At 40.5% G+C, this 24,313-nt stretch overlaps 1 protein-coding gene across 1 annotated transcript in view; it reads left to right on the top strand.

Moving 5' to 3' along the window:
- HINFP (histone H4 transcription factor) overlaps nucleotides 1-24,313 on the top strand; it is a 30,386-nt gene that overhangs the window by 2,341 nt on the left and 3,732 nt on the right. Inside the window, exons 2-8 of the mRNA XM_089678585.1 lie at nucleotides 5,736-5,962; nucleotides 6,601-6,712; nucleotides 7,349-7,501; nucleotides 9,851-9,928; nucleotides 10,418-10,538; nucleotides 16,826-16,964; nucleotides 23,073-23,197. Of these exons, the coding sequence (XP_089534711.1) occupies nucleotides 5,736-5,962; nucleotides 6,601-6,712; nucleotides 7,349-7,501; nucleotides 9,851-9,928; nucleotides 10,418-10,538; nucleotides 16,826-16,964; nucleotides 23,073-23,197 (955 nt within the window). The remainder of the gene's footprint in view (nucleotides 1-5,735; nucleotides 5,963-6,600; nucleotides 6,713-7,348; nucleotides 7,502-9,850; nucleotides 9,929-10,417; nucleotides 10,539-16,825; nucleotides 16,965-23,072; nucleotides 23,198-24,313) is intronic.

The following is a 24,313-nucleotide window of genomic DNA, read 5'->3' on the forward strand; positions in this document are numbered from 1 at the left end:
GCATTACTGATGGAGGGAGAGAACTGTATGTAAACAATACAGATCTCTCCCCTGTCAGCTCCTGCACACTGCTTTGTGTGGCTCTACATAGCAGAGCCATACAAAGCAGTGTGCTTACAGTTGAAAGCACACACACAGCTTACAGTAAAACGGCACACAGTTAACCCTTTGATCGCCCCACGTTATCCCCTTCCTGCCCAGTGCCATTAGTACAGTGTCAGTGCTTTTTATTAGCACTGATCACTGTATTGGTGTTACTGGGGATGTCAGTGACACCAAGTCAGTCCTCCCCCCTCCCCCCAGTGTCAGAATACACGCCACAGTCCTGCTTTAAGTCTCTGATTGCCGCCAATACTAGTACAAAAAAACAAAAATCCCAGTATATATACCGCCATTTGTAAATGCTTTAACTTTCACGTAAACCAATTAATTTACAAGTACTGGGATTTTTTTTTAGCAAAGACAATATATTTTGGCCTAAATTTATGATGAAATTAGATTTTTAAATTTTTTTTTACTGAACATGTTTAATAGCATACCACCAAGAGGAAGCTCTGTTTGTGGAAAAAAAGAACATACATTTCATTTGGGTGGCGTGTTGCATGACCGCACAATTGTCAGTTAAGGTAACGCAGCGCCGGAATGCAAATAAATGGCCTGGTCAGGAAGGGGTTTAAATCCTCTGGAGGGCAAGTGGTTAAAAGGGTCAGGGCTGCTGTGTCCGTGCAAACACAGCACGCAGGATCTGCATATGTGTGTGAACCTAGCCTAAAGATGAGCACAGGTTTGGACTGAAGCCAGAAACTGTCACTCCCACCCAATCAGCTGTGGCCAGAATATTCCCCACCTTTCATCTGCACGTACACAAAGGGGCAATGCTCATGACTTCATTCACCTAATATGGCACCAGCGAGGGACCCAAGAAGAGGATTGGGGCTGTTCTGCAAAACCATTGCACAGAGCAGGAAGTATGACATAAAACAAATGAAGCTTTCTAATCATTTAGTCGTGTTGATATAACTATGGTGCACTTTTTACATGGTATGAGATTGAATTGAATGAACAAAAAGGTATCCAATCCCAAGTACCTAAATAAGAAAGGATTTTGTTTATAATATTTCTTTTGTCTAATATTGTTTTTGGATGACCTAACAGCACTAAATGTAAAACATTTCCAGCAATAAATGAACCCCTTTCTGCCTGTAGTCCTTCTTTTAATGTTTCTTAACACAATGACTCATGTTGAGGGTATAGTAATTAAAGTTCTGCCTTTGAGACATAGCAGCTGACGCGTTGCGTGACTGGTATGTCTCAGATCTGACTGTCACTGACAGCTCAGGTCCTCCCTAACAAATGGAAACCAAACAGACTGGTTCCCAATTACATAGTGATTACATTCAAGCTGGAGGCTTTACTGACAAAATAACACTTGCACCTGAATTTGGCACTGTAAATGCCAATGCAGCCTAAAGGTGGCAGTCTTCATCTATGATGAATAAAACTGTAATTATCAGGTTCAATTACAGTTTTAGAAAAAAAAAGCTAATCTATAAAGTAGAATTTTCTTTTTTTTTTTCTTAATTTTTGTACACTTGTCAGCCTTTAATAAAAATAAAGCAGATCGGGGTTGTCATTTAAACAGTTAATCAAATAAAAGCCCTATATGTTCTTTACAAATATGTAATGACTAAGGTATGCAAATTAACCAGATTATCTGTCAAGTTAACAGACGTATACTAGTGTTGCTAGATTTGTCCTAGGCATCCGTGATCTTGGGTCACAAAAGGGTTATGACGTAGTTATATGCACATCTATCTTTGTCTGCAATCTGTCACACTGCATATTGTGTGTTATTATTATTCTATTTTTTATACACTTTGGTTAACTGTCCATCTACAAGTTAACATTTAGACCTCGTTCACAGAGAGATAAGTACGCCTTTGGAACATGTTACATGTTCCACTCATTTTCTTTATTGTACAACATGGGACACGGAGCAGGCTATTCATGATGTGGGTTATATGCTACCTATCGGTGAATGGACACTGGCAGATCAATCAAATAGGAAGTCCTCCCCTATATAACCCATCCTACACAGGAAATACTTCAGTTTTTTTGCCAGTGTCTGTCACGGATGTGCTGCATGTGCTCTTGGAGCATATTTGGAGGTCTGGAATGGTTCTGCTGAGAATCAAGGACTTCAGTCAGATCCATTTGAAAAGCTGTTAGCCAAACTTAATGGCATTCGAGCCTCTTTGGTTAAGAGAGAAAACTCCTCAGGGTTTGCCTGTAATGCTGCCTTACAGTTCTGGACCCTGCATAATGGAATCCTGCGCAGTGTTTGTTCCGACCAAGGTGTTTTCCATCAGGGTGCTATACAGGTCCAAGCGGTGGACCCCAGATGTAAGGGGTGCTGAGTCCCTGAAGGCCTTTTATGACAGAGCTCTCTGTGATGGGTGAAGGTTAGACTTTTTTTTTTTTTTTTTTTTATTCAGAGTCCTGCAGCGGGAATGGTAAGTTTACATTTGCAGTGATTCTTTGAAAATCCGACTGTCTGGTCATTCTCCAAGTGACCACTGGGGCAGTGTGGTGTTTGGTCTGGTCATGCTTTGTGGGTCTCTGAAGGAGTATTGGGCTGCAGCTTTCTCCTCCAGCCACTAGGGCCTGTGGGACCTCTCTCTATAGCCTACTCTTGTGCAGTGGAGGGAGGAAGTAGAGGAATGGCCATTTTGGCTTATGTTTGAAGTCACATTTGGGCTGAAGGATTAGTGAGGCTCATGAGAGATAGCAGGGACATGGAGCAGTCCATGGCTGGATGATGTGTGAGTATTACCTGTAGGGGAGCTGCATGACCAGACAGGACACAATTGTACACTGTATTAGCCTGCATAGTCCTTAATGACACATATCTTCGTGTACCAGTTTTTTCAGGCTCATCAAGGGTTTCTGCAATTTGCAGTAAAGAATCTCCATTTTTTTTGTTTTGGGGCACTGCCCTTTGGGCTGGCCACAGCCCCCCGAGTGTTCACAAAGCTTCGGTGATGGACGTGCTGAGGACACGGGGGTGTCAATTTTATAATACCTTAATGTTCCTTTTGCTCAGGGAGCACAGTTCCAAGTTTGTTCAGAATCTGGAGAAGGGTAATTTTTCCGTCCAGGCATATAGAAGATAGTAACCACTGATGCCAGTCTCTCCGGTTTTGGGGCTGCTTTGGACATGGCTACAGTTCAGGAGACTTTGTCTCCACACGAGAGAATACTGCCCATCAATATCTTGAAACTTCAGGCAGTACACTTTGGTCTGGATTATTAGACGAACCAGTTGCACAGGTTTGTGGTCAGGGTTCGGTCTGACAATACCATGACAGTGGCATATATCAACCACCAGGGCAGCATCAGGAGTCGTGCGGTTCAGTAAAAGGTGAACCACATTCTGTCTGGGGCAGAACAACATGTGCTATTTCTGTCAGCAGTACATATTCAAGGGATAGAAAGCTAGCAGAGTTTTTTTTCTTTCTTCAAAGGTCAACAGTTGATATCGGGAGAGTGGTCTTGGATCCCGAGATGTTCTTGGCAATCTGCCAGCGTTGGGAAACTCTGGATATGGATCTACTGATTTCCTGATCTGTCTACAGCAAGTTAAACAGACAGTGTCCAAGATGAGAGTCCCACTGACATTAGGGGTAGATGCACTGGTAACGTCTTAGGTATCGGTTCCCCCTAATCTATGCCTTCCCTTGATTCAACTATTGTTGTGTCTTTTGCGCAGGATCTGGGAGGAGGTAACACTGGTAATAGTGATAGCCCGGCCTAACCTTGGAGGGCTTGGTACTTAGACATAGTGCAGGGGATGCTCCTTGGACACTTCTGGTCCACCCAGACCTATTGTCTTGGGTCCAATAATGTATCCTGCTTTACTATCACTAGGATTGAAGGCTTTGCTATTGAAGCCTAGGTCTGAAAAGATCAGGGGGTCTTGGGTCCTGTTTTCTCTGCACTGTGGAGCACCAGGAAGCTGGCTTCAGGGAACTTCCATTGGCCTGGAACTATTATTTGCACGGTGTGAAGCCAGGAAGTGGCACCCCCCGAAATGTGTGATCGAAATGTTTTTATCCTTTTTCCAATCAAGAGGGGAAATTAAATTGACCTTAAATACCATTAAGGGTCAGATTTTGTCTCTATCCATTTTTTTCCTAGAGAACGTTGTTTTTCACTTCTTGATTCATACTTCATGCAGGGTGTAATGGAGACAGTCCCGTCTGTCAGGCCGCTCTTGTGTCCTTGAGACTTGAACTTGGTCTTGGCTGCCTTTGCAGAAGCCACTTTTCGAACCAATTAAATAAACTTTAATCCTTTGACTTGGTAGGGGCTTCTTTGATTACTATCACTTGGTAGGAAGGGTGTCAGAACTGGCAGCTCTTTCATGTAAAGAGCCTTTCTTGGTCTTGCATTATGATAAGGTGATGTTGCGTCCTCCTCTATCTTCTTGCCTAGAGTGGTTTCTAGTTTTATCTTCAATCGGGACAGCGTCTTGCCTTTATTTTTTTCTAGTTCAGTCGGTGGGAAAGATCAGTGCATACTCTGAATTTAGTTTGGGTGGTCAGGATTTACTTGAGTTTGCAGCAGGAATCCTGGTTTGTGCTGCCAGAAGGGCCCGGGAAGGGCAGGCGGCATCCAGGCCAACTATTTCTCATTGGATCTGCCAGTTTATTATTCAAGCTTATGGTTTGAAGGATATGGCCCACCATTTCCGGTGAGAGTGCACTCTACCAGGATTGTAGGGGCAACTTGGGCTATCCGCCATCAGGTGTTCATGGCTCAGGTTTGCAAGGCCTCTACATGGTCTTCTGTTCATACATTCACAAGGTTTTACCAGGTTGATGTCAGAGTTATGGAAGATTCTGCCTTAGGCTGCAGCTTGTCACGTAGGGCTTAGTGGGACCTTTTAGGATTGATGGTGGTGGTTATTGTGGTGTCACCCACCTCTCAGATATTTACATTTTTTTTTTTTTTCTTTGCTTAGGACATCCCATATAGTCATGAACAGCCTGCTCTATGTCCCTTGATGTACAATAAAGAACATTGGATTCTTTTTTCTACACATTTATCTGTAGAATCCATTTCTTGAAGTATATCACGGGACATAGAGGTCCCTTCCCTCTTTCTGCATTTTCATTGCTTGCTACAAAAACAGAAGTACTTCCTGTTTAGGGGGAGGACTTCCTGTTTGTTTAAGCTGCCAGTGTCCATTCACCTATAGCTGGCATATAACCCACATAGTTATGACTAGCCTGCTCTGTGTCCCATGATGTACTTAAAGAAATGAATTTTACAGGTAAGTATGTAGAAAAGAGATCCAATTTTTAGGGTGGAACATGTAACCTGTTTCAGCTCCTTCTGCTGTGCGGCTTGTAGTTCTCAATGAACTGCGAGGGTACTGGTGAACACTCATGTAGTTCATTGATTCCTTCTTCCAATGCTTCCAATTTTTTTTTTTTTTTTTTTCTTTTTACAAAAGGTGAACTTGGCCTTTAAGCATACACCCGTGTGAGGGCCGTGTTTTCCTGCCTGGGTGTTCTGTACAGTCCCATTCATTTCAATTGGGGCGCAGGCTAAAAATGGCCCTCACACAGGTGTACACTTAGGTATGCTTTTCAGAATGGGGCCTTATCACCTAATTTAGAACAAAATCCTGTTTTCTTTATCTTTGTCAAACTTAACTGTTTGTTTTTCAGATGAGTTTTGTTGTTTATGGCAAGGCTGTGGATTTTTTTCCTTGGATAGCCCAGCAGAGCTTGACCGTCATGTTTATTTTCACTGTTACCACACCAAGCTGAAGCAAATGGGACTCCAGGCGCTACAGAATCAGCCAGATCTCAGTCCCTGCCAGCTAGATACTCAGAGTCGAAACATGATTCCAGAACTCCAAGACAGCTTTGTATGTATGTGGGAGCAGTGTGAGGTGAGAATGAGGAGTCCTAACATCCTCTTTTTCTTAATATGTCCACACTAAGTTCAATGATGGATAATAAATGCAGGCTCGATTTTAAAATCATTCCTCCAGCATATGCAGTTAGATACTTTTCATGAGCAGAGTATCCAATGGATTGTTCTTCCTGTCTCCTAGATTTCTGAACTGCAAGCGTACAGTATTATTATTATTATACAGGATTTATATAGCGCCAACAGTTTGCTCAGCGCTTTACAGTATATTATGTTAGCACATGTCTTTATCTAAGGATCTCATTGTATACTAGTAACACTGTATTGAATATAATGACTCTTAAAATGTCAAAAACCAAACCTATACACTTCCAATTTGTATGCAACCAGGCATGCCCTTGCACTACCAAAGTTAAGGGTAAATCTAAAGGAAATGGAATACGAAAATTATATAATATATGACCAGCCTAAGTTTGCTTATGGATTTTTTTTTTCTTTTTAAACAAAATTTTAGGGAATAAAAAACTCCCTGTGATTTACCTTTGAAGATTTCCTTTATGTTGGGGATATGTGCTTTTTTTTAAAATAAATGTAGTTCTTTTTAAATGTTTGATAGACTTTCTTTAACTTGTAGTTTTTTTCCATTTTGTTCTGTAGACCTCCTTTGACAATGCTGAGTGGTATTACAGACATGTTGATGCTCATGGCCTGAGTGCTGAATATGAAATGGCTGGTAAAGAAAACCGGGTTTTGATGTGTAGCTGGAAAGGTGAGCCTCCTTCTATCCTGAATGTGATAAAAAGCTGTATTCATTTCAGTGGTTAAAGTACAACTGAAATCAAAATTTTTTGTTTTTGCTTTGGATGGAGTGGAGAGTAACCCCTATCAGTTTATTTTTGCCATCTGTGTCCAACTGGGGAGATTTCCCTTCATCTCCTGTCTCAAAGCTAAAACAGAAAGTTAGAAGAAATTCCTCCAAAGTAAGGGAATCCCTGGTTACCACAGAATCCCCAGAAGTATTGTACAAATTGGAAATTTTCCCCCTATTCATCTTCTGGTGATAAACCTAAATTGCATTTTTTCTTTCACGTTCAGTGACAATATTTAAGAGGACAAATGAAGACAGTGAATCTCCCTAATTGGAGCACAGACCGCAGTAAAAAACCTAGCAGGTGTTCTGTTCGCTCTCCACTCTATCCAAAACTAAAAAAAAAGGTTTTGTCTTTAGTTCTGCTTTAAGACTGATTGTTTTTTTGTTTGTTTTGGGCAGTGGCTGTAGTTTTAATTCACTTTTTTTGTACTTTATCCACTATGTATTGTTTTCCCCTTAATTTGTATTTTTCAGTTGTATCATGCCTTTTCGGCTTCTCAATCACCATTTTCTCTCCTGTTCAAATCTTTTCAGACTGTGATTGTTCCTGTAAAAGTAGATGCAAGCTCCGAGAGCATTTGCGCAGTCACACTCAAGAAAAAGTGGTCTCCTGCCCCAATTGTGGGGGAATGTTTTCCAACAACACAAAATTCTATGACCATCTCCGGCGACAGACATCTTTAGATCGTAAGTAAGGCGATGTGTGATGGTAAAGAACAGGTTTGTTTTGAAGGAAAACGTTTATATTGAGTTTCTACTTTTCCTCTGTACTAATTTTATGAAAACGCATACATGCCTATAAGTCCTATAAGATTCTAACTTCAAGTTTTATATTGGACTAGGTTTGAAAGAATCTGAAATGTCCTCTAGTCTATTTCGGGATTTGAAGAAGACTGTTCCATAATTTTGCCTTTGTTTGTTAATTTTAAACAATGTAGCTTGGTGATTTTAAAAGGATAAATTCACCCAATTCTGACATTTTAGTGTATGTAGTGTTTGGTGTATTTTTTTTTTTTTTTTAATTTGGGTTTTTGATTGTTGCATCAGAAACCATTGGTTTCTGCAGTGCCCAGTTCTGAACTTCTTGTACCATATGTCCCAGCCAACCTGAGTCTGCTGAAGATCAGCGCAATAGTGTTTTTTGTATGGACTATGCTTCAGAAAGCAGGCTGGGGTGCAGCAGTGGATGGGCTACAGATGCAGGCTGGGAGAGTATTGGTAGCTCAAGAAGGTATAGACAATATGCTTGAGTGGTGACAGCATGTCCCACTCGATATTCAATAGAGGAAATTGTCATGTGATGCAGCCTGGAACCTTGAAGCGGCTGCTAGAGGTGGGAGAGGCACCACCTCCGATGCTGAAGTGTGAGAAGTAAGGAACCATGACACCAGAGATTCTCTAGCTGTGCTGCCATCCAATCCACCAGCATGGCTTGCAGCACATATGCCAGCCCATGTCAATGGTGTCTTAGACAGGTATCGTTCATTGTGGGAATCTGGTGTCAAGATAAATAAATGTATATATCTTGCATACACTGCTCAAAAAAAAATTAAAGGGACACTTTTTAATCAGAGTATAGCATCAAGTCAATTAAACTCCTGGGATATTGATCTGGTCAGTTAAGTAGCAGAGGGGGTTGGTAATCAGTTTCAGCTGCTTTGGTGCTAATGAAATTAACAACAGGTGCACTAGATGGGCAACAATGAGACAAAATATCACACTGCAATGCACAGCAACGTGTAAACACGTCAAAATGCAACACTAGGTCAGAGGAAACATGCTTTTGAAAAACAATATATGCAGAAAAGAGGCACATGGAAGTACGCCAAAAGGCATTGCTCTACTCCACGTTTTTTTTTTAATGTGCATTGTAGTGTGAATGGGCCTTACTTGCAGTTGAGCACCACAAACTGAAAACCCTATTTAATGTATTTTTAATATTCAAGGCATAATCGCCTATCTGTCCATGTCTAGCCACGGCCATCTTGAGTGAGGGCAGATGATTTATGTAGCATTAACTTCCTGGAATCCTGAAATCCATTTGCCCTTAACTCAAGCATGGAGGCATGCTTAGCTGAGAAAGCCCTCTCCTCTTATCTTCCCGATGAAACAAAAAAAATGCCTGTGAAGATTACTAGGAAGTATGACATCACGGTGGCCTAGGCTTGAAACCAGGAAGCAAAAAAAGAAATGTAAAATAAAATGATTTAAAATGAGTCAATATAATATACTTTTTTTATTTGCAAATAGAAGCAAAAGAGGCACTGCATTAAGCACTTTTATTAATATGTCTGCATATTTACTGATGCTAGCAGCATGAGGATTAAAGTGGTACTAAACCCAAAAGAAAACTGTTGTGTGTGCTGTTTTTTTTTTTTTTTTACATTTTGGGTTTTAGCTGGTATTAAACATAAAAGCAAACACTTATTATATTGCAGATTACCAGTTCTTAGATGTGATGGCTGCATTAGTCTTCTTTTTTAAGCTTTCTTTACTTTTTCCCCTGGTGATCAGGGCAGTAAGTCTGTCAAATCCAACGAAACAAGCTCTCCTACAAATGTACCAGGTAAGAGTGTTGAAACAAACCGTTTACCACTGACAGAGGCGCTTATAATGTTTAACTTTTTTTCATGTAAAGAATGTATTCCTCCCCCCCCAAAAAAAACAAAAAACAGTTGCTATAACTTCCATGGAGCTCTGCTTCAATTTTTTAGTGTGTCTAAATCTAGTTCATCTAACACTCTCCTCCTCCAGGCTGACAATGCTAATGTCTGCTGTGCCACCATGCTCCTTCATCCAGAGTGTAGGCAGTCTCATACAGGAAGTGTGTTACTGGCCAGATCATCTGGTAAAAAAAAGCTTAAAAAAGAAAATTGATAAAGCCACCACATCTAATGATTGGTAAGCTGCAATATATTACATATTTGGGATTATTACCGCTTTAATAATGCTTTGGAAATAGGCAGTGTTGATTAAGTGTTACGTTCCACTTTTAGGATGTAACTTCCTTCTGTGTGTTTTGTGTCACCTGTACAGAACATAGATTCCAGTGTACACATTGTTCAAAGAGATTTGCAACAGAAAGGCTGCTGCGAGATCACATGCGTAATCATGGTACGTTCTTGCGATTTTTCTGCCATTTTTACATTGTGTGCTGATTATTGCACTTCAGTTTATCCTTTTTTTATGAGGTCATTAAAACCTGCCCAGGCTGGATTTAATAGCATCAGGTGAGACTAACCCTGACGATCTTTCCTATCTCAATCATTTTTATATTGTTTTTATAGAAGACTGCTGTTTAATATATACTCATTATAAGCTCAAATAGGCAAAAAGACTAACTGTAAAAATACTTGTTTTAAATGTTTTTAATCAATTATTTGCTTTAAAAACTTTGAATTGTATTTTCTTGCTGTATTGCCCTGCCTCGTGTGGTTTTCAGTAATGGTTGTAATGTTAATTACATGATTGACAACAACATTAATTGGTCCCATGTGTAAATGCACATATTGTAGTCCTGACAATCTTTTTACCTACAGTTTTTTTTAATGTATATCTTCAGTCATTTTTACAGTGTTTTGTTATATTTTCCCTGTGTTACAGTAAACCATTATAAGTGCCCTTTGTGTGATATGACATGCCCACTGCCATCCACCCTACGGACTCACATTCGATTCAGGCACAGTGATGAGCGGCCGTTTAAATGTGAGCATTGTGACTACAGGTGAATTAAGACATTTTCTTCTTATTTATGCTTTAAGTCGTCCATATCATCTTAATGGGATGCGTAGCATACAAAAAGAGCTGCTTAGATGGCATTCCCACTCAGAATCAATGGTTTGTCATACTTACTTGCAATCTTTTGATCAATCTACTTTAACCACTTGACCTCCAGAGGATTTACCCCCCCTTAATGACCAGGCCTCTTTTTGCTACTCGGCGCTGCAGTAATTCCACTGATAATTGCGCGGCCATGCAATGCTGCACCCAAACGAAATTTACGTCCTTTTTTTCACACAAATAGAGCTTTCTTTCGGTGGTATTTGATCACCTGTGCGCTTTTTATTTTTCACGCTATAAACAAAAAAAGGCCAAAATTTTTTAAGAAAAACGATATTTTTTACTTTCAGCTATAAAAAATATATAGTAAACTCAAAGTTAGTTATAAATTTAGGCCAAAATGTATTCTGCTACATGTTTTTGGTAAAAAAAATCCCAATAAGTGTATATTGATGGCTTTGTGTGAAAGTTATAGCGTCTACAAACTATGGTATAGATACTGCAATTTACGCCATTTTTTTGCTATACAGCGCTGCGCTAGTTTAACGGACAATTGCGAGGTCAAATGAAATTTACATCCTTTTTTTTTTTTTCCCCACAAATTGAGCTTTCTTTCGGTGGTATTTGATCGCCTGTGCCGTTTTTATTTTTTGCGCTATTAAAAAAAAGGCTGACAATTTTGAGGAAAAAAACAATATTTTGAACTTTTTGCTATAAAACATGTCCAGTAAAAAAAAATGTAAAAATCAAATTTAGTCATAAATTTCTGCCAAAATACATCTTTGCTAAAAAAAAAAAAACAATACGTGTAATTTAATTGGTTTACGTGAAAGTTATAGCATTTACAAATGGCGGGAAAGATACTGGGATTTTTAGATTTTTTTTTTTTTTTATACTAATGTGGCGATCAGCGACTTATGGTGACGATCAGCGACTTATGGCGGGACTGCGGCGGACATTCTGACATTGAGGGGTACTGACTTGGGGTCACTGACATCCCCAGTGACACCAATACAGTGATCAGTGCAAAAAAAAAAAAACACTGACACTGTACTAATGGCACTGGGGAGGAAGGGGTTAACTTTTATTAGGTAATGAAAGGGTTAACTGTGTGAAGGGAGTGTTTTACTAGGGGGCGGGGGTGTGTAATGCAGGGAACACCGCTGATTGGGAGAGAGACACTCTTCTGTCCCGATCAGCGTGTCCTGGAGCTGTCAGGGAACTGACAGAAAGCACAGCTACTGTCAGCGATTGCCGGGACATAGCCGGTAACGACCGGCTGTGACCCGGCGACTGACATCCGCAGCTGTGATCGGCGGGACAGGTAGAGCGGCGGCGCGCCTCACGTGCGCCCCCTACCTGTTTTAAAAACACACGTTTTGAAACGTGGTTTTGCCCAGCCGTGCCGCCCTGCCGCCGTATTTCTACAGTGGCTGGGCGGCATGTGGTTAAAATCATACATCCTATATTTAACCCCTTCACATATATTCTCTCTCCTCCCTCTTCCCCGAACCATTGCTATAAGGCAGGATGGATCCATGCTTTCATTTTCTTTACGGCAAATTCTGACCCTACCATCTGAATGTCGCAGCAACCAGTCTGCCCATTCTCCTCTGATATCAACAAGGCATGTTCATCCACACAGTTGCCACTCACTTGATATTTTCTCTGTTTTGGACTATTTTCTGTAAAACCTAGAGATGGTTGTGTGTGGAAATTTCAGTAGATCAGCAGGTTTTGAATTACTCAGCCCAGCCCTTCTGACACCAACAACCATGCCACCTTCAAAGTCACTTACATCCCCTTTCTTCCCCATTCTGATGCTCAGTTTGAACTTCAGCAAGTTGTCTTCACCACGGCTACATGCCTAAATGCATTGAGTTGCTGCCATGTGATTGGCTGATTAACAATTTGTGTTACCAAGCAGTTGAACAGGTGTGCTGGTAAGTGTGGATGGATAGATGGAGATTCTCTCTCTCATTCTCCCTCTCTCCCTCTCTCCCTCCCTCCCTCTCCCCCTCCCTCCCTCTCCCCCTCCCTCCCTCTCCCCCTCCCTCCCTCTCCCCCTCCCTCCCTCTCCCCCTCCCTCCCTCTCTCCCTCTCCCTCTCTCTCCCTCTCTCTCCCTCTCCCTCCCTCTCCCTCTCTCCCTCTCCCTCCCTCTCCCTCTCTCCCTCCCTCCCTCTCCCCCTCCCTCCCTCTCCCCCTCCCTCCCTCTCCCTCTCCCTCTCCCTCTCCCTCTCCCTCCCTCCCTCCAGAATGGATTAAACTCATTTCTTTTCCTCAACACTCTACAAACAATACCCCATAATGACAACATGAAAGAAGTTTGTTTTGAAATCTTTGCAATTTATTAAAAATAAAAAATGAAAAAAAACCCCACATGTACAGAAGTATTTACAGCCATGACACTCAAAATTGAGCTCTGGTACATCCTGTTCCCACTGATCATCCTTGAGATGTTTCCACAACTTGATTGGAGTCCACCTGTGGGAAATTCAGTTGATTGGACATGATTAGGAAAGGCATAAACCTGTCTATATAAGGTCCCACAGTTAACAGTGCATGTCAGAGAATAAACCAATCCATGAAGACCTCCGAGACAGGATTGTATCAAGACACAGATCTGGGGAAGGGTACAGAAAAATGTCTGCAGCATTGAAGGTCCCAATGAGCACAGTGGCCTCCATCATCCGTAAATGGAAGAAGTTTGGAACTACCAGGAATCTTCCTAGAGTGGGCCGCCTGGCCAAAATGAGCGATCGAGGGAGAAGGGCCTTAGCCAGGGAGGTAACCAAGCACACAATGGTCACTCTGAAAGAGCTCCAGCGTTTCTCTATGGAGAGAGGAGAACCTTCCAGAAGAACAACCATCTCTGCAGCACTCCACCAATCAGGCCTGTATGGTAGAGTGGCCAAACAGAAGCCACTCCTCAGTAAAAGGCAAATGGCAGACCGCCTGGAGTTTGCCAAAAGGCACCTGAGGGACTCTCAGACTATGAGAAACAAAACTTTCTGGTCTGATGAAACGAAAGATTGAACTCTTTGGCTTGAATGCCAAGCGTCATGTCTGGAGGAAAGCCGGCACCGCTCACCACCTGGCCAATACCATCCCTACAGTGAAGCATGGTGGTGGCAGCATCATGGTGTGGGGATGTTTTTCAGCGGCAGGAACTGGGAGACTAGTCAGGATTGAAGGAAAGATGAATGCAGCAATGTACAGAGACAACCTTGATGAACACCTGTTCCAGAGTACTCTGGACCTTAGACTAGGGCAACGGTTCATCTTTCAACAGGACAACAACCCTAAGCACACAGCCCACATAACAAAGGAGTGGCTACGGGCCTACTGTGTGAATGTCCTGGAGTGGCCCAGCCAGAGCCCAGACTTGAACCTGATTGAACATCTCTGGAGAGATCTGAAAATGGCTGTGCACCGCCATTCCCCATCCATCCTGAGGGAGCTTGAGAGATACTGCAAAGAAGAATGGGAGAAATTGCCCAAAAATAGGTGTGCCAAGCTTGTAGCATCATACTCAAAATGACTTGAGGCTGTAATTGGTGCTAAAGATGCTACAATAAAGTATGGAGCAAAGGCTGTGAATACTTGTGTTTTTTTTTGTTTTTTAATAAATTGCAAAGATTTCAAAACGTAACTCTTTCATGTTGTAATTATGGGGTATTGTTTGTAGAATGTTGAAGAAAAAATGAATTTAATCCATTTTTGTATAAGGCTGTAACATAAAATGTGGCAAAAGTTAAGCGCTGTAAATACTTTCTGGATGCTGTATGTGTGTGTGTTCCATATATACAGTATATTTGGACGCAGGCACAATTTTCATACTTTTGGCTCTGTACACCACTAGAATTAAAAACACTGAATTATAATCAACTGGCCGCTGGACACCTGTTTAATGAATAATTAGACTCACCTGAAGTTGAATTCTTGTTAAGTAGGATTTTGTTCTCTAAAATTTAGCTTTGCTCCTGAGACTTTATTTGGGAAGTATTCATTTTTTGCAACATGGTCTTGAATGAATTTGTTAGGAAAATAATTTTTTTTGTGTGTGCAAATTAACAAATCTTGTTTGCAATCAATGGCCCGCATTTGTTGGAGTATTTTGTAGTATAGTATTTTTTCCCATGAATTGAGCTTTCTTTCAGTGGTATTTGATCGCCTGTGCGGTTTTTATTTTTTTGTGCTATGAAAAAAAAATAGACCGACAATTTTGAGACAAAAAGCAATATTTTTGACTTTTTGCTATTAAACCTGTCTAGTGCAAAAATTTAGAAAATCAAATTTCGTCATATTTTCGCCAAAATGTATTTTACTACATGTCTTTGCTAAAAAAAAAAAAAAAAATCCCAATATGTGTAAATTAATTGGTTTACGTGAAAGTTATAGCTTTTACAAATGGCGGTATAGATATTGGAATTCTTTTTTTTTTTTTTTTTTTTTCAACTAGTATTGATGGCGATCAGCGACTTATAGCAGGACTGCGGCAGACATTCTAATACTGGGGGGAACTGACTTGGTGTCACTGACATCCCCAGTGACACCAATACAGTGATTGGTGCTAAAACATAGCACTGACACTGTACTAATTTCCCTGGGCAGGAAGGGGTTAACATGAGGGGCGATTAAAGGGTTAACTGTGTGGAGTGTTTTACTGGGGGGCAGTGTGTTAGTGCTTCACTGTAAGCACACTGCTCTGGATAGCTGTGCTGTACACAGCCATCCAAAGCAGTGGGCCCGAGTCGACAGGGAGGAGGATGGCAGCGTGGGTAGGGCGCATGCGCGCCCCCTACCCGGTGATGCAAAATCACGTGTGTGTGTGTATATATATATATATAATGTGATTTTGTGCACCCGTGCTGCCCTGTACCAGTATTTCTGCTATAGGGCGGCCGGGAAGCGGTTAATTAGGATTTTGTTGTCTAAAATTTTAGCTTTGCTCCTAAGACTTTTATTGGGGTGAATTCATTTTAGCAACATGGTCTTGAATGAATTTGTTAGGAAAAATACTTTTAGTGTGTGCAAATTAACAAATGTTGTTTGCAATCAATGGCTCGCATTTGTGAGAGTATTTTGTAGTATAGGGACCCATAGAAAATATTGATTCTGAAAGGAAAGTAAAGGTTTTCTGACAAATCTGTTGTGGTGTGCTCATTCATGCTGAGTACTGTAGGTTTCTACGCATTACTGTTGACAGAACTGATCCAAAAAGGCAGAAACTACTCAAAATTGCCTATTATATTTTTACACTTCTTAAATACCGCATGCCTGGACCACTACTTATTTACCGCATACATCTAATTATTTACTTCCTTCTGTCAATTGACTTTAACACCTTTTACATGCAGTATTTACCCCAAAACGGTATAGTGAATTGGCAGTTTCAATATCACATGTGGTATTTAGGGAAAATGTGTGTGGACAACTAAATACTGCATGGGAGTTCCGTTTGTTAATGGAGCCCAGTATTATAATAGCACAAGTAGTGCTAACACACCAAAAGACACTAAATATGCCTCATGCTTCTCTGTTAATTGAAAAAGTTTGATAGCTATACTGTGGGCATACCTTTTGTATATGTCTGTGGCTTTAGATCTGGGTATTCAGTTCTTTTTGATATAAAATATGTAATCCAGCAGGGACATGAAGACTGCATATACTGGCCACAGCATTAAAAAGACCTCAGAATTCAGCTGTAAAGACTGCCACAGTAAGAAGCTAGTTTGTGTATAAACTTACTAGCTGCTTACAAAAGGTCAGTTATTGGCTTTGGATGAACTAATATTGGAAGAATGGTGGCATAAATCTGGGCAGAGGGGAGGAATATTATTTGAACATGTACTTGTATGTATACAAATTTGAGCTGTACTGTTCTCCACCTATGTTTAACATCTGCAGTATTCTAGCTCCATTTCTGTGGTTAGCATGATTTTGTATAGTTCACATTTTCTTTTATGAACATTTAAATACAGTTTTTTTCCTTATCTAGGACATCACCTCAGAATACATAGCCTCTTAATCTGATTTCTGGTGCACAGGGTTTTATAGAATGGTTATAAAAAAATTTAAGATGCTGCACTAGGAAGAAGAGAAATTTTAATTTTTATATATACATTTTTTTTTATCACATATTTTATATATGACCGTTCTTTAATATCAACATGCACATCACTTTCTATTCTTATGGGTAGTATGTCTGACTATTTTATATTTTTTAGTTGTAAGAACCTGGTAGACCTGAGAAAACATCTGGACACACACAGCAAGCTGCCCGCATATTGTTGTGAATACGAAGACTGTAGCTTCACTGCTCGTTCTCTGTGTTCTGTCAAAGCTCACTACAGAAAGGTGCATGAGGTAAGAGTAATGATGATGGTTCTACTGTATTTACATGTACACTTTTTTTTTTTTTTTTATCAGTATGCAGGTTTTCATCCCAATTATAAATGTATTCAGCATTTTACGTTTGGTCTTTTATACAATTCTGGACTGGAATTTAAATTTGGCTGTAGTGCCAAGGCTTGCCCAAGCGTCATTGAAGATAGTGATAGAGATATAATATATTTATATACACACACACAGGTGAAACTCGAAAAATTACATGCAAAGCAAGATAGTTCAAGCCGTGATTTGTCATAATTGTGATGATTATGGCTTACAGCTCATGAAAACCCCAAATCCACAATCTCAGAAAATTAGAATATTACATGCAATCAATAAAACAAGGATTGTACATAGAACAATATCGGACCTCTGAAAAGTATAAGCATGCATATGTACTCAGTACTTGGTTTGGGTCCCTTTTGCAGCAATATTGCCTCAATGCGGCATGGCATGGAAGCTATCAGCCTGTAGCACTGCTGAGGTGTTATTGAAGACCAGGATGCTTCAATAGCGGCCTTCAGCTCTTCTGCAGTGTTTGGTCTCATGTCTCTCATCTTTCTCTTGGCAATGCCCCATAGATTCTCTGTGGGGTTCAGGTTAGGTGAGTTTGCTGGCCAATCAAGCACAGTAATCCCACGGTCATTGAACCAGGTTTTGGTGCTTTTGGCAGTGTGGGCAGGTGCCAAGTCCTGCTGGAAAATGAAGTCAGCATCCCTATAAAGCTCGTCTGCGGAAGGAAGCAGGAAGTGCTCCAAAATTTCCTGGTAGATGGCTGCGTTGACCCTAGACCTAATGAAGCACAGTGGACCAACACCAGCAGATGACATGGCTCCCTAAATCAACACAGACTGTGGAAACTTCACACTGGACTTCAAGCATCTTGCAGTGTGTGCCTCTCCATTCTTCCTCCATACTCTGGGTCCTTGGTTTCCAAATGAGATGCAAAAGTTGATCTCATCAGAAAAGAGGACTTTGGACCACTGAGCAACAGACCAAGTCTGTTTTTCTTTAGCCCAGGTAAGACGCTTTTGACGTTGCTTGTTGTTCAGGAGCAGCTTGACAAGAGGAATACAACATTTAAAGCCCATGTCCAGGATCCGTCTGTGTGTGGTGGCTCTTGATGCACTGACTCCAGCCTCAGTCCACTCCTTGTGAAAGTCCCCAACACTTTTGAATGGCCTTTTCCTGACAATCCTCTCCAGGCTGCTGTCATCCCTGCTGCTTGTGCACCTTTTTCTTTCACACTTTTCCCTTCCACATAACTTTCTATTACTGTGCTTTGATGCAGCACTTTGGGAACATCCAACTTCTTTTGCACTTTACCTTTTTGAGGCTTTCCATCTTTATGGAGGGTGTCAATGATGGTTTTCTGCACAACTGTCAGGTCAGCAGTCTTTCCCATGATTGTGATTCCTACTGAACCAGACTGAGAGACCATTTAAAGCTGATTAGAGTGGGACACTTTGAGCCTAGAATATTGCACCTTTTCACAATATTCAAATTTTTTGAGATTGTGGATTTGGGGTTTTCATGAGCTGTAAGCCATAATCATCACAATTATTACATGCAAAGCAAGATAGTTCAAGCTGTGATTTGTCATGAGTCTATCTCATATATTAGTTTCACCTTTTAAGTTGCATTACTGAAATAAATGAACTTTTGCACAATATTCTAATTTTTCTAGTTTCACCTGTGTGTGTATATATATCACTATCTATTATACAATGCCTTGAAAAAGTATTCATCCCCCATGAAATGTTCCACATTTTGTCATGTTACAACAAAAAATGTAAATGTATTTAATTGGGATTTTATGTGGTAGACCAACACAAAGTGGCATATAATTGTAAAGTGGAAGGAAAATGATAAATGGTTTTCAGGATTTTTCACAAATATCTGAAAATCATGGCTTGCATTTATATTCTGCCCCCCTGAGTCAATACTTTGTAGAACCACCTTTCGCTGCAATTACAGCTGCAAGTCTTTTTGGGGATGTCTCTACCAGCATTGCACATCTAGAGAGGGACATTTCTGCCCATTCTTCTTTGCAAAATAGCTCAAGCTCTGTCAGATTGGATGGAGACATCTGAACAGCAATTTTCAAGTCTTGCCACAGATTCTCAATTGGATTTAGGTCTGGACTTTGACTGGGCCATTCGAACACATGAATATGCTTTGATCTAAAACATTCTATTGTAGCTCTGGCTGTATGTTTAGGGTCATTGTCCTGCTGGAAGGTGAACCTCCACCCCAGTCTCAAGTCTTTTGCAGACTCTTAACAGGTTTTCTTCTAAGGTTGCCCTATATTTGGCTCCATCTATCTTCCCATCAACTCTGACCAGCTTCCCTGTTCTTGCTGAAGAAAAGCATCCCCCCCAACATGATACTGCCACCACCAGGTTTCACGGAGTGGATGGTGTGTTTAGGGTGATGTGCAGTGTTAGTTTTCCACCACCCTTAGTGTTTTGCTTCACTAATGGCTTTCTTCTTGCCACTGTTCCATAAAGGCCAGATTTGTGGAATGCACTACTAATAGTTGTCCTGGGGCCAGATTCTCCCACCTGAGCTGTGGATCTCTGCAGCTCCTCCAGAGTTACTGATTCTCTGATTAATGCTCTCCTTGCCCAGCCTGTCAGTTTAGGTGGACGGCCATGTCTTGGTAGGTTTGCAGTTGTGCCATACTCTTTCCATTTTCAGATGATAGATTGAACAGTGCTCTGTGAGTTGTTCAAAACTTGGGATATTTATTTATAACCTAACCCTGCTTCAAACGTCTCCACAACTTTATCCCTTACCTGTCTGGTGTGTTCCTTGGCCTTCATGAAGCTGTTTGTTCACTAATGTTCTCTAACAAACCTCTGAGGACTTCACAGAACAGCTGTATTCATACTGAGATTAAATTTACACACAGGTGGACTCTATTTACTAATTAGGTGACTTCTGAAGGCAATTGGTTCCACTGGATTTAGTTAGGGGTATCAGAGTAAAGGGGGCTGAATATAAATACACACCGCACTTTTCAGATCTACATTTATAAAATATTTTGAAAATAATTTATTTTCCACCTCACAACTATGTGCCACTTTGTGTTGGTCTCTCACATAAAATCCCAATAAAATACATTTACGTTTTTGGTTGTAACATGAGAAAATGTGGAAAATTTCAATGGTATGAATACTTTACTATATATATGAGTTTTTTTTAACTGTAAAAACACTAACGCTGGAAAACGCGGCAAACTGGCGTTTTTGGAAGTTTTTTAAGGAAAAAACATTTTTCCAGGTAAAAAACGCTAAAAACCACCAATGCGGATAAACGCAAAAACACATCACATTTTTAACGTGACTTTACACAGCTAACATTACCAATGCTATTAAAACGCCCAGTGTGCCTAGAGCCTTATACTCATACACACATTTTTTTGTCCTTTTTGAAAGGTGTGCAGTCATAGACAATGATGATAAAATAGATACCTCCAAGTGTAGTCTTAGGAGGTCTGGATTGAAATTTAGTTGCAAACAATGTTTTTTTGGTCTGACAGATTTACCTGCTTATTTAAAAACTGTGAGTTGCTTTAAAGCAGAACTTCAGGTTTTAGCGAACTTTAGATTGTGTGGAACAATCTGGTCCAAACCAATTATTAACTTCACTAACAAATGCAGTGGCTGTGAGCACTGTATAAACTGTATGTAGGCACAGCAGCACTAAGTCAAGCTTGATTTTGTTCAGGGAACACGAGAAGTCTCTGTCCCACTTCCAGAACACTGTGATGTATACTATATGTAGCTGAGGCTACATACAGTTTATACAGCTTATGCCAAACAAACTATTTTAAATTCAGTAAAACCTAGAGATCATCTTTAAGTGTGGCCAATTTTAAAGTGTTACTAAACCCAGGACCCTGCATTCACTCTATCTGGTCTCACACAGTACACACAACATGGAAATGCTATTTTCTTTAGTAAATGTAAACTGCTAAATACCTTTTCTCATCAGCAGGTAGAGCAGTCTTGTAACTTCTATCAGTGTTCAGCAGAGCACTGGTTAAAGCTTGTAGGATGAGTTTTCTTACTGCTCTGGAGGATTCAGGACCCCTGACCCTCTGTTTGGACAGTGCTGATTTTGCCCTGAGCTGAACACATGCACTCTTCCCCCCCCCCCCCAAAAAAAAAAAAACCTCTCTAGCAATACACACCAAACTGAGCATGTGCAGAGTGTCTCCACACAATATGTCTTATCAGGAGATGAGGGGGGCACTGGAAGAAGGGGGACTCAGAGAAGTCAGGATGAAACAGAATTTTTACACAATGCAGAGGATTAACCCCTTAGGTTCCACATTGAGTATGTCAAGCATGCTTTACTGCATATACAGACTGATTTTACTGTTGTGGGTTTATTAACACTTTAATGATGATAGTAAAAACAAATCTCTGGTTTATGACATTTTATATAATTTATAGTGTGCATATGTACAGTATATAGTGTGTGTATTGGATGCTGGGAGCAGGCAAGCTCCAATGTGTCGCTGCTAAACCATTCCATTGAGCCACCACACTCCCAAACTTTTCTTTCTCAATAGTTTTCTTTATTTGTAGTAAACATCTTCTGATTCTCATTTTTAATGCATATTGTCTCCAAGCTGTATAAACTTGAATGCTTATTGAATTTAAACATATCAGGTGATGTGTATTTGTGTAAAGAGGGAGGGTGAGGCCTAGAGATCAACACCCTATATCAAGGTGTGCATCATTATTAGGCAGCTTCTCTTCCTCAGGCAACATGGGCCAAAAAAAGAGATTTAACTGACTCTGAAAGACTTTTTACAATTTTTGCAAGAAACCTGTTGAGAAAAAAAGATGCAAAGATTTGAAAAGAATCATAAGTGAAGCTACCAGAAACCCATTCTCCTCCAGTGCTGTCATATTCCAGAACTGCAACCTACCTGGGGTGGCCAGAAGTACAAGTTGTTCAGTGCTTAGAGACATGGCCAAGGTAAGGAGGGCTGAAACCCGACCACCATTGAACGAAACATCAAGACTGGGCTAAGAAGTATCTGAAGACAGATTTTTCAAACATTTTATGGACGGATGAGATGAAAATGACTCTTGATGGACCAGATGGTTGGGCCTGTGCCTGGATAAGTAACAGGCACAGAGCTCCACTTTGACTCAGACACCAGCAAGGTGGAGATGGGGTGTAGGTATAGGCTGATATTTTTATGATGACTAGTTGGACCTTTTCGGGTTGAAGATGGACTCAAAACCTTCTGCCAGTTTTTAGAAGACACATTCTTTTCAAGCAGTGGTACAGGAAAAAGTCTGCATCTTTCAAGAAGAACATGATATTTATGCAGGATTGAAGTACTGCTCTGCAAGGCTAGCCAGTAAAGGCCAGAAAGGGTGACATGGCCCCTTTCTCACCTGACCTAAACTCTTTTCAGAACTTGTGGGCCCTTCTTAAATGGGAGATTTATGGTGAAAGAAAACGTACACCTCTCTGAACAGTGTCTGGGAGGCTGTGGTTGCTGCTGCACAAAAAGTTGATTGTCAACAGATCAAGAAACTGACAGACTCCATGAATGGAAGGCTTATGACTGTTATTGAAAAGAAGGGTGACTATACTGGTCACTGATTTTTTTTTTTTTTTTTTTAATGTTTTACTTGTAAATTTTGAATTCTTTGTTTTATTATTCTCACTTTAACTGATGAAAATAAACAAGTGAGAAAAGTTTTGTTTTGCATTTAGTTACATAATTCTGCACACTAATAGTTGCCCAATAATTGTACACACTTAGATATTCACCTAAGCCAAAACCTCACTTTTACTTTCTTAAATTTCAGATTTGAGGTTTATTATCATTTTGGATTGACCAAGAGCACTGTAATTGTTCAATAATGAAATGAATCCTCAAAAATACAACTTGCCTAATAATTGTGCACACAGTAGTAGTTTGGTTGTGAGCTGACTGCTTGTTATGTTGGACAGTTGGATTGCTACAGGGTTTTTTTTAAATTGCACTTAATTTTTGATTATATAGTTCATTATAAGCTGTAATGACTGACCTCTTTATTTCATTATTAGGGGGACTCAGCTCCCAGGTACAAATGTCATGTTTGTGAGAAGTGCTTCACTCGGGGAAACAACCTCACTGTACACCTACGAAAAAAACATCAGTTCAAATGGCCATCTGGACACCCAAGATTTAGGTATTGCCTATTATTTCCATAGTACACAGATTTTCTATGTGGGCCACAATTTAAAAAAAAAGTCTCCCTGGAAGCTTTCCAGTAGATGGTTTCATCATTAGATCCTATAAACTAAGGCACAATATGCTTCCCCAGTCAGTATTGAGGGATTATAATGAATGGGGAGGGTGGGTGGTTGGTCCCAACTTAATTAAAAATACAGTTTTCTCTTTAAAAAGACGTGTTGCCAATCAAATTTTATAAGCAGAAAGGCCAACAGTGTACGTAGCATATTAGTTTTTTTTTTTTTTTTTTTAAACCCCCAAAAAATTTATCTCACATATGCATAGCATGTGAATCAGCGACTCTTGATTCTTTTAAGCAAAATTCAGCAAGTGTTCTCTTCTCTAAAAAGTAAATACACATGCTGAACCCATGTGCAAACATTTCCCTACTGACCTACCAGCAGCCCTTGATCTGAAACTGAACCATGTGCTTCTGCTGTGCATGAGAAGCATCCAGCTTCATAGAAATATGTAAAAGGTCAGAGTACACTTTATGTTGCTGGAAAAAGTACAGCTACTATACTTATGGGTGGAAGGCATATGGTTCAGGAGATCTATTCACATTTATATTATCTATCTGGTTTTGGACCTTACTGTATAAAAGTGAAATGATTTTGCATTTCTGGGTGGGGAGTGCACTCAGATGTCAATCACCGGGTCCCGGCTGGTAATTACCTGCCGGCACCCGATGATTACCAACAAACACCGACGTGGAAGACTACTGTTTTGTTTACAGTAGTCTTCCTCCCTGTCAGCTTGAGCACACTGTGCACAGCACAGCCATCCTGATCAGTGTGCTTACAGTAAAGCACACACCTCCCCGCCCCCTAGTAAAACACTCCCAGCACATAGTTAACCCTTTGCCCCTCACATTAACCCCTTCCTGTCCAGTGCCATTAGTACAGTGTCAGTGCTTTTTTTTTTTCTTTCTAGCACTGATCACTGTATTGGTGTCACTGGAGATGTCAGTGACACCAATTTAGTCCCATCCAGTGTCAGAATGTCCACTGCAGACCTGCTATCAGTCACCAATCGCCACCATTACTAGGAAAGGAAAAAAAATCCAAGTATC

The sequence above is a fragment of the Staurois parvus genome, unplaced genomic scaffold, assembly GCF_062004578.1.
Source record: "Staurois parvus isolate SC_StPar_1 unplaced genomic scaffold, SC_StPar_1.0 ptg000207l, whole genome shotgun sequence".
In the NCBI taxonomy this organism is placed as follows: domain Eukaryota; kingdom Metazoa; phylum Chordata; class Amphibia; order Anura; family Ranidae; genus Staurois; species Staurois parvus.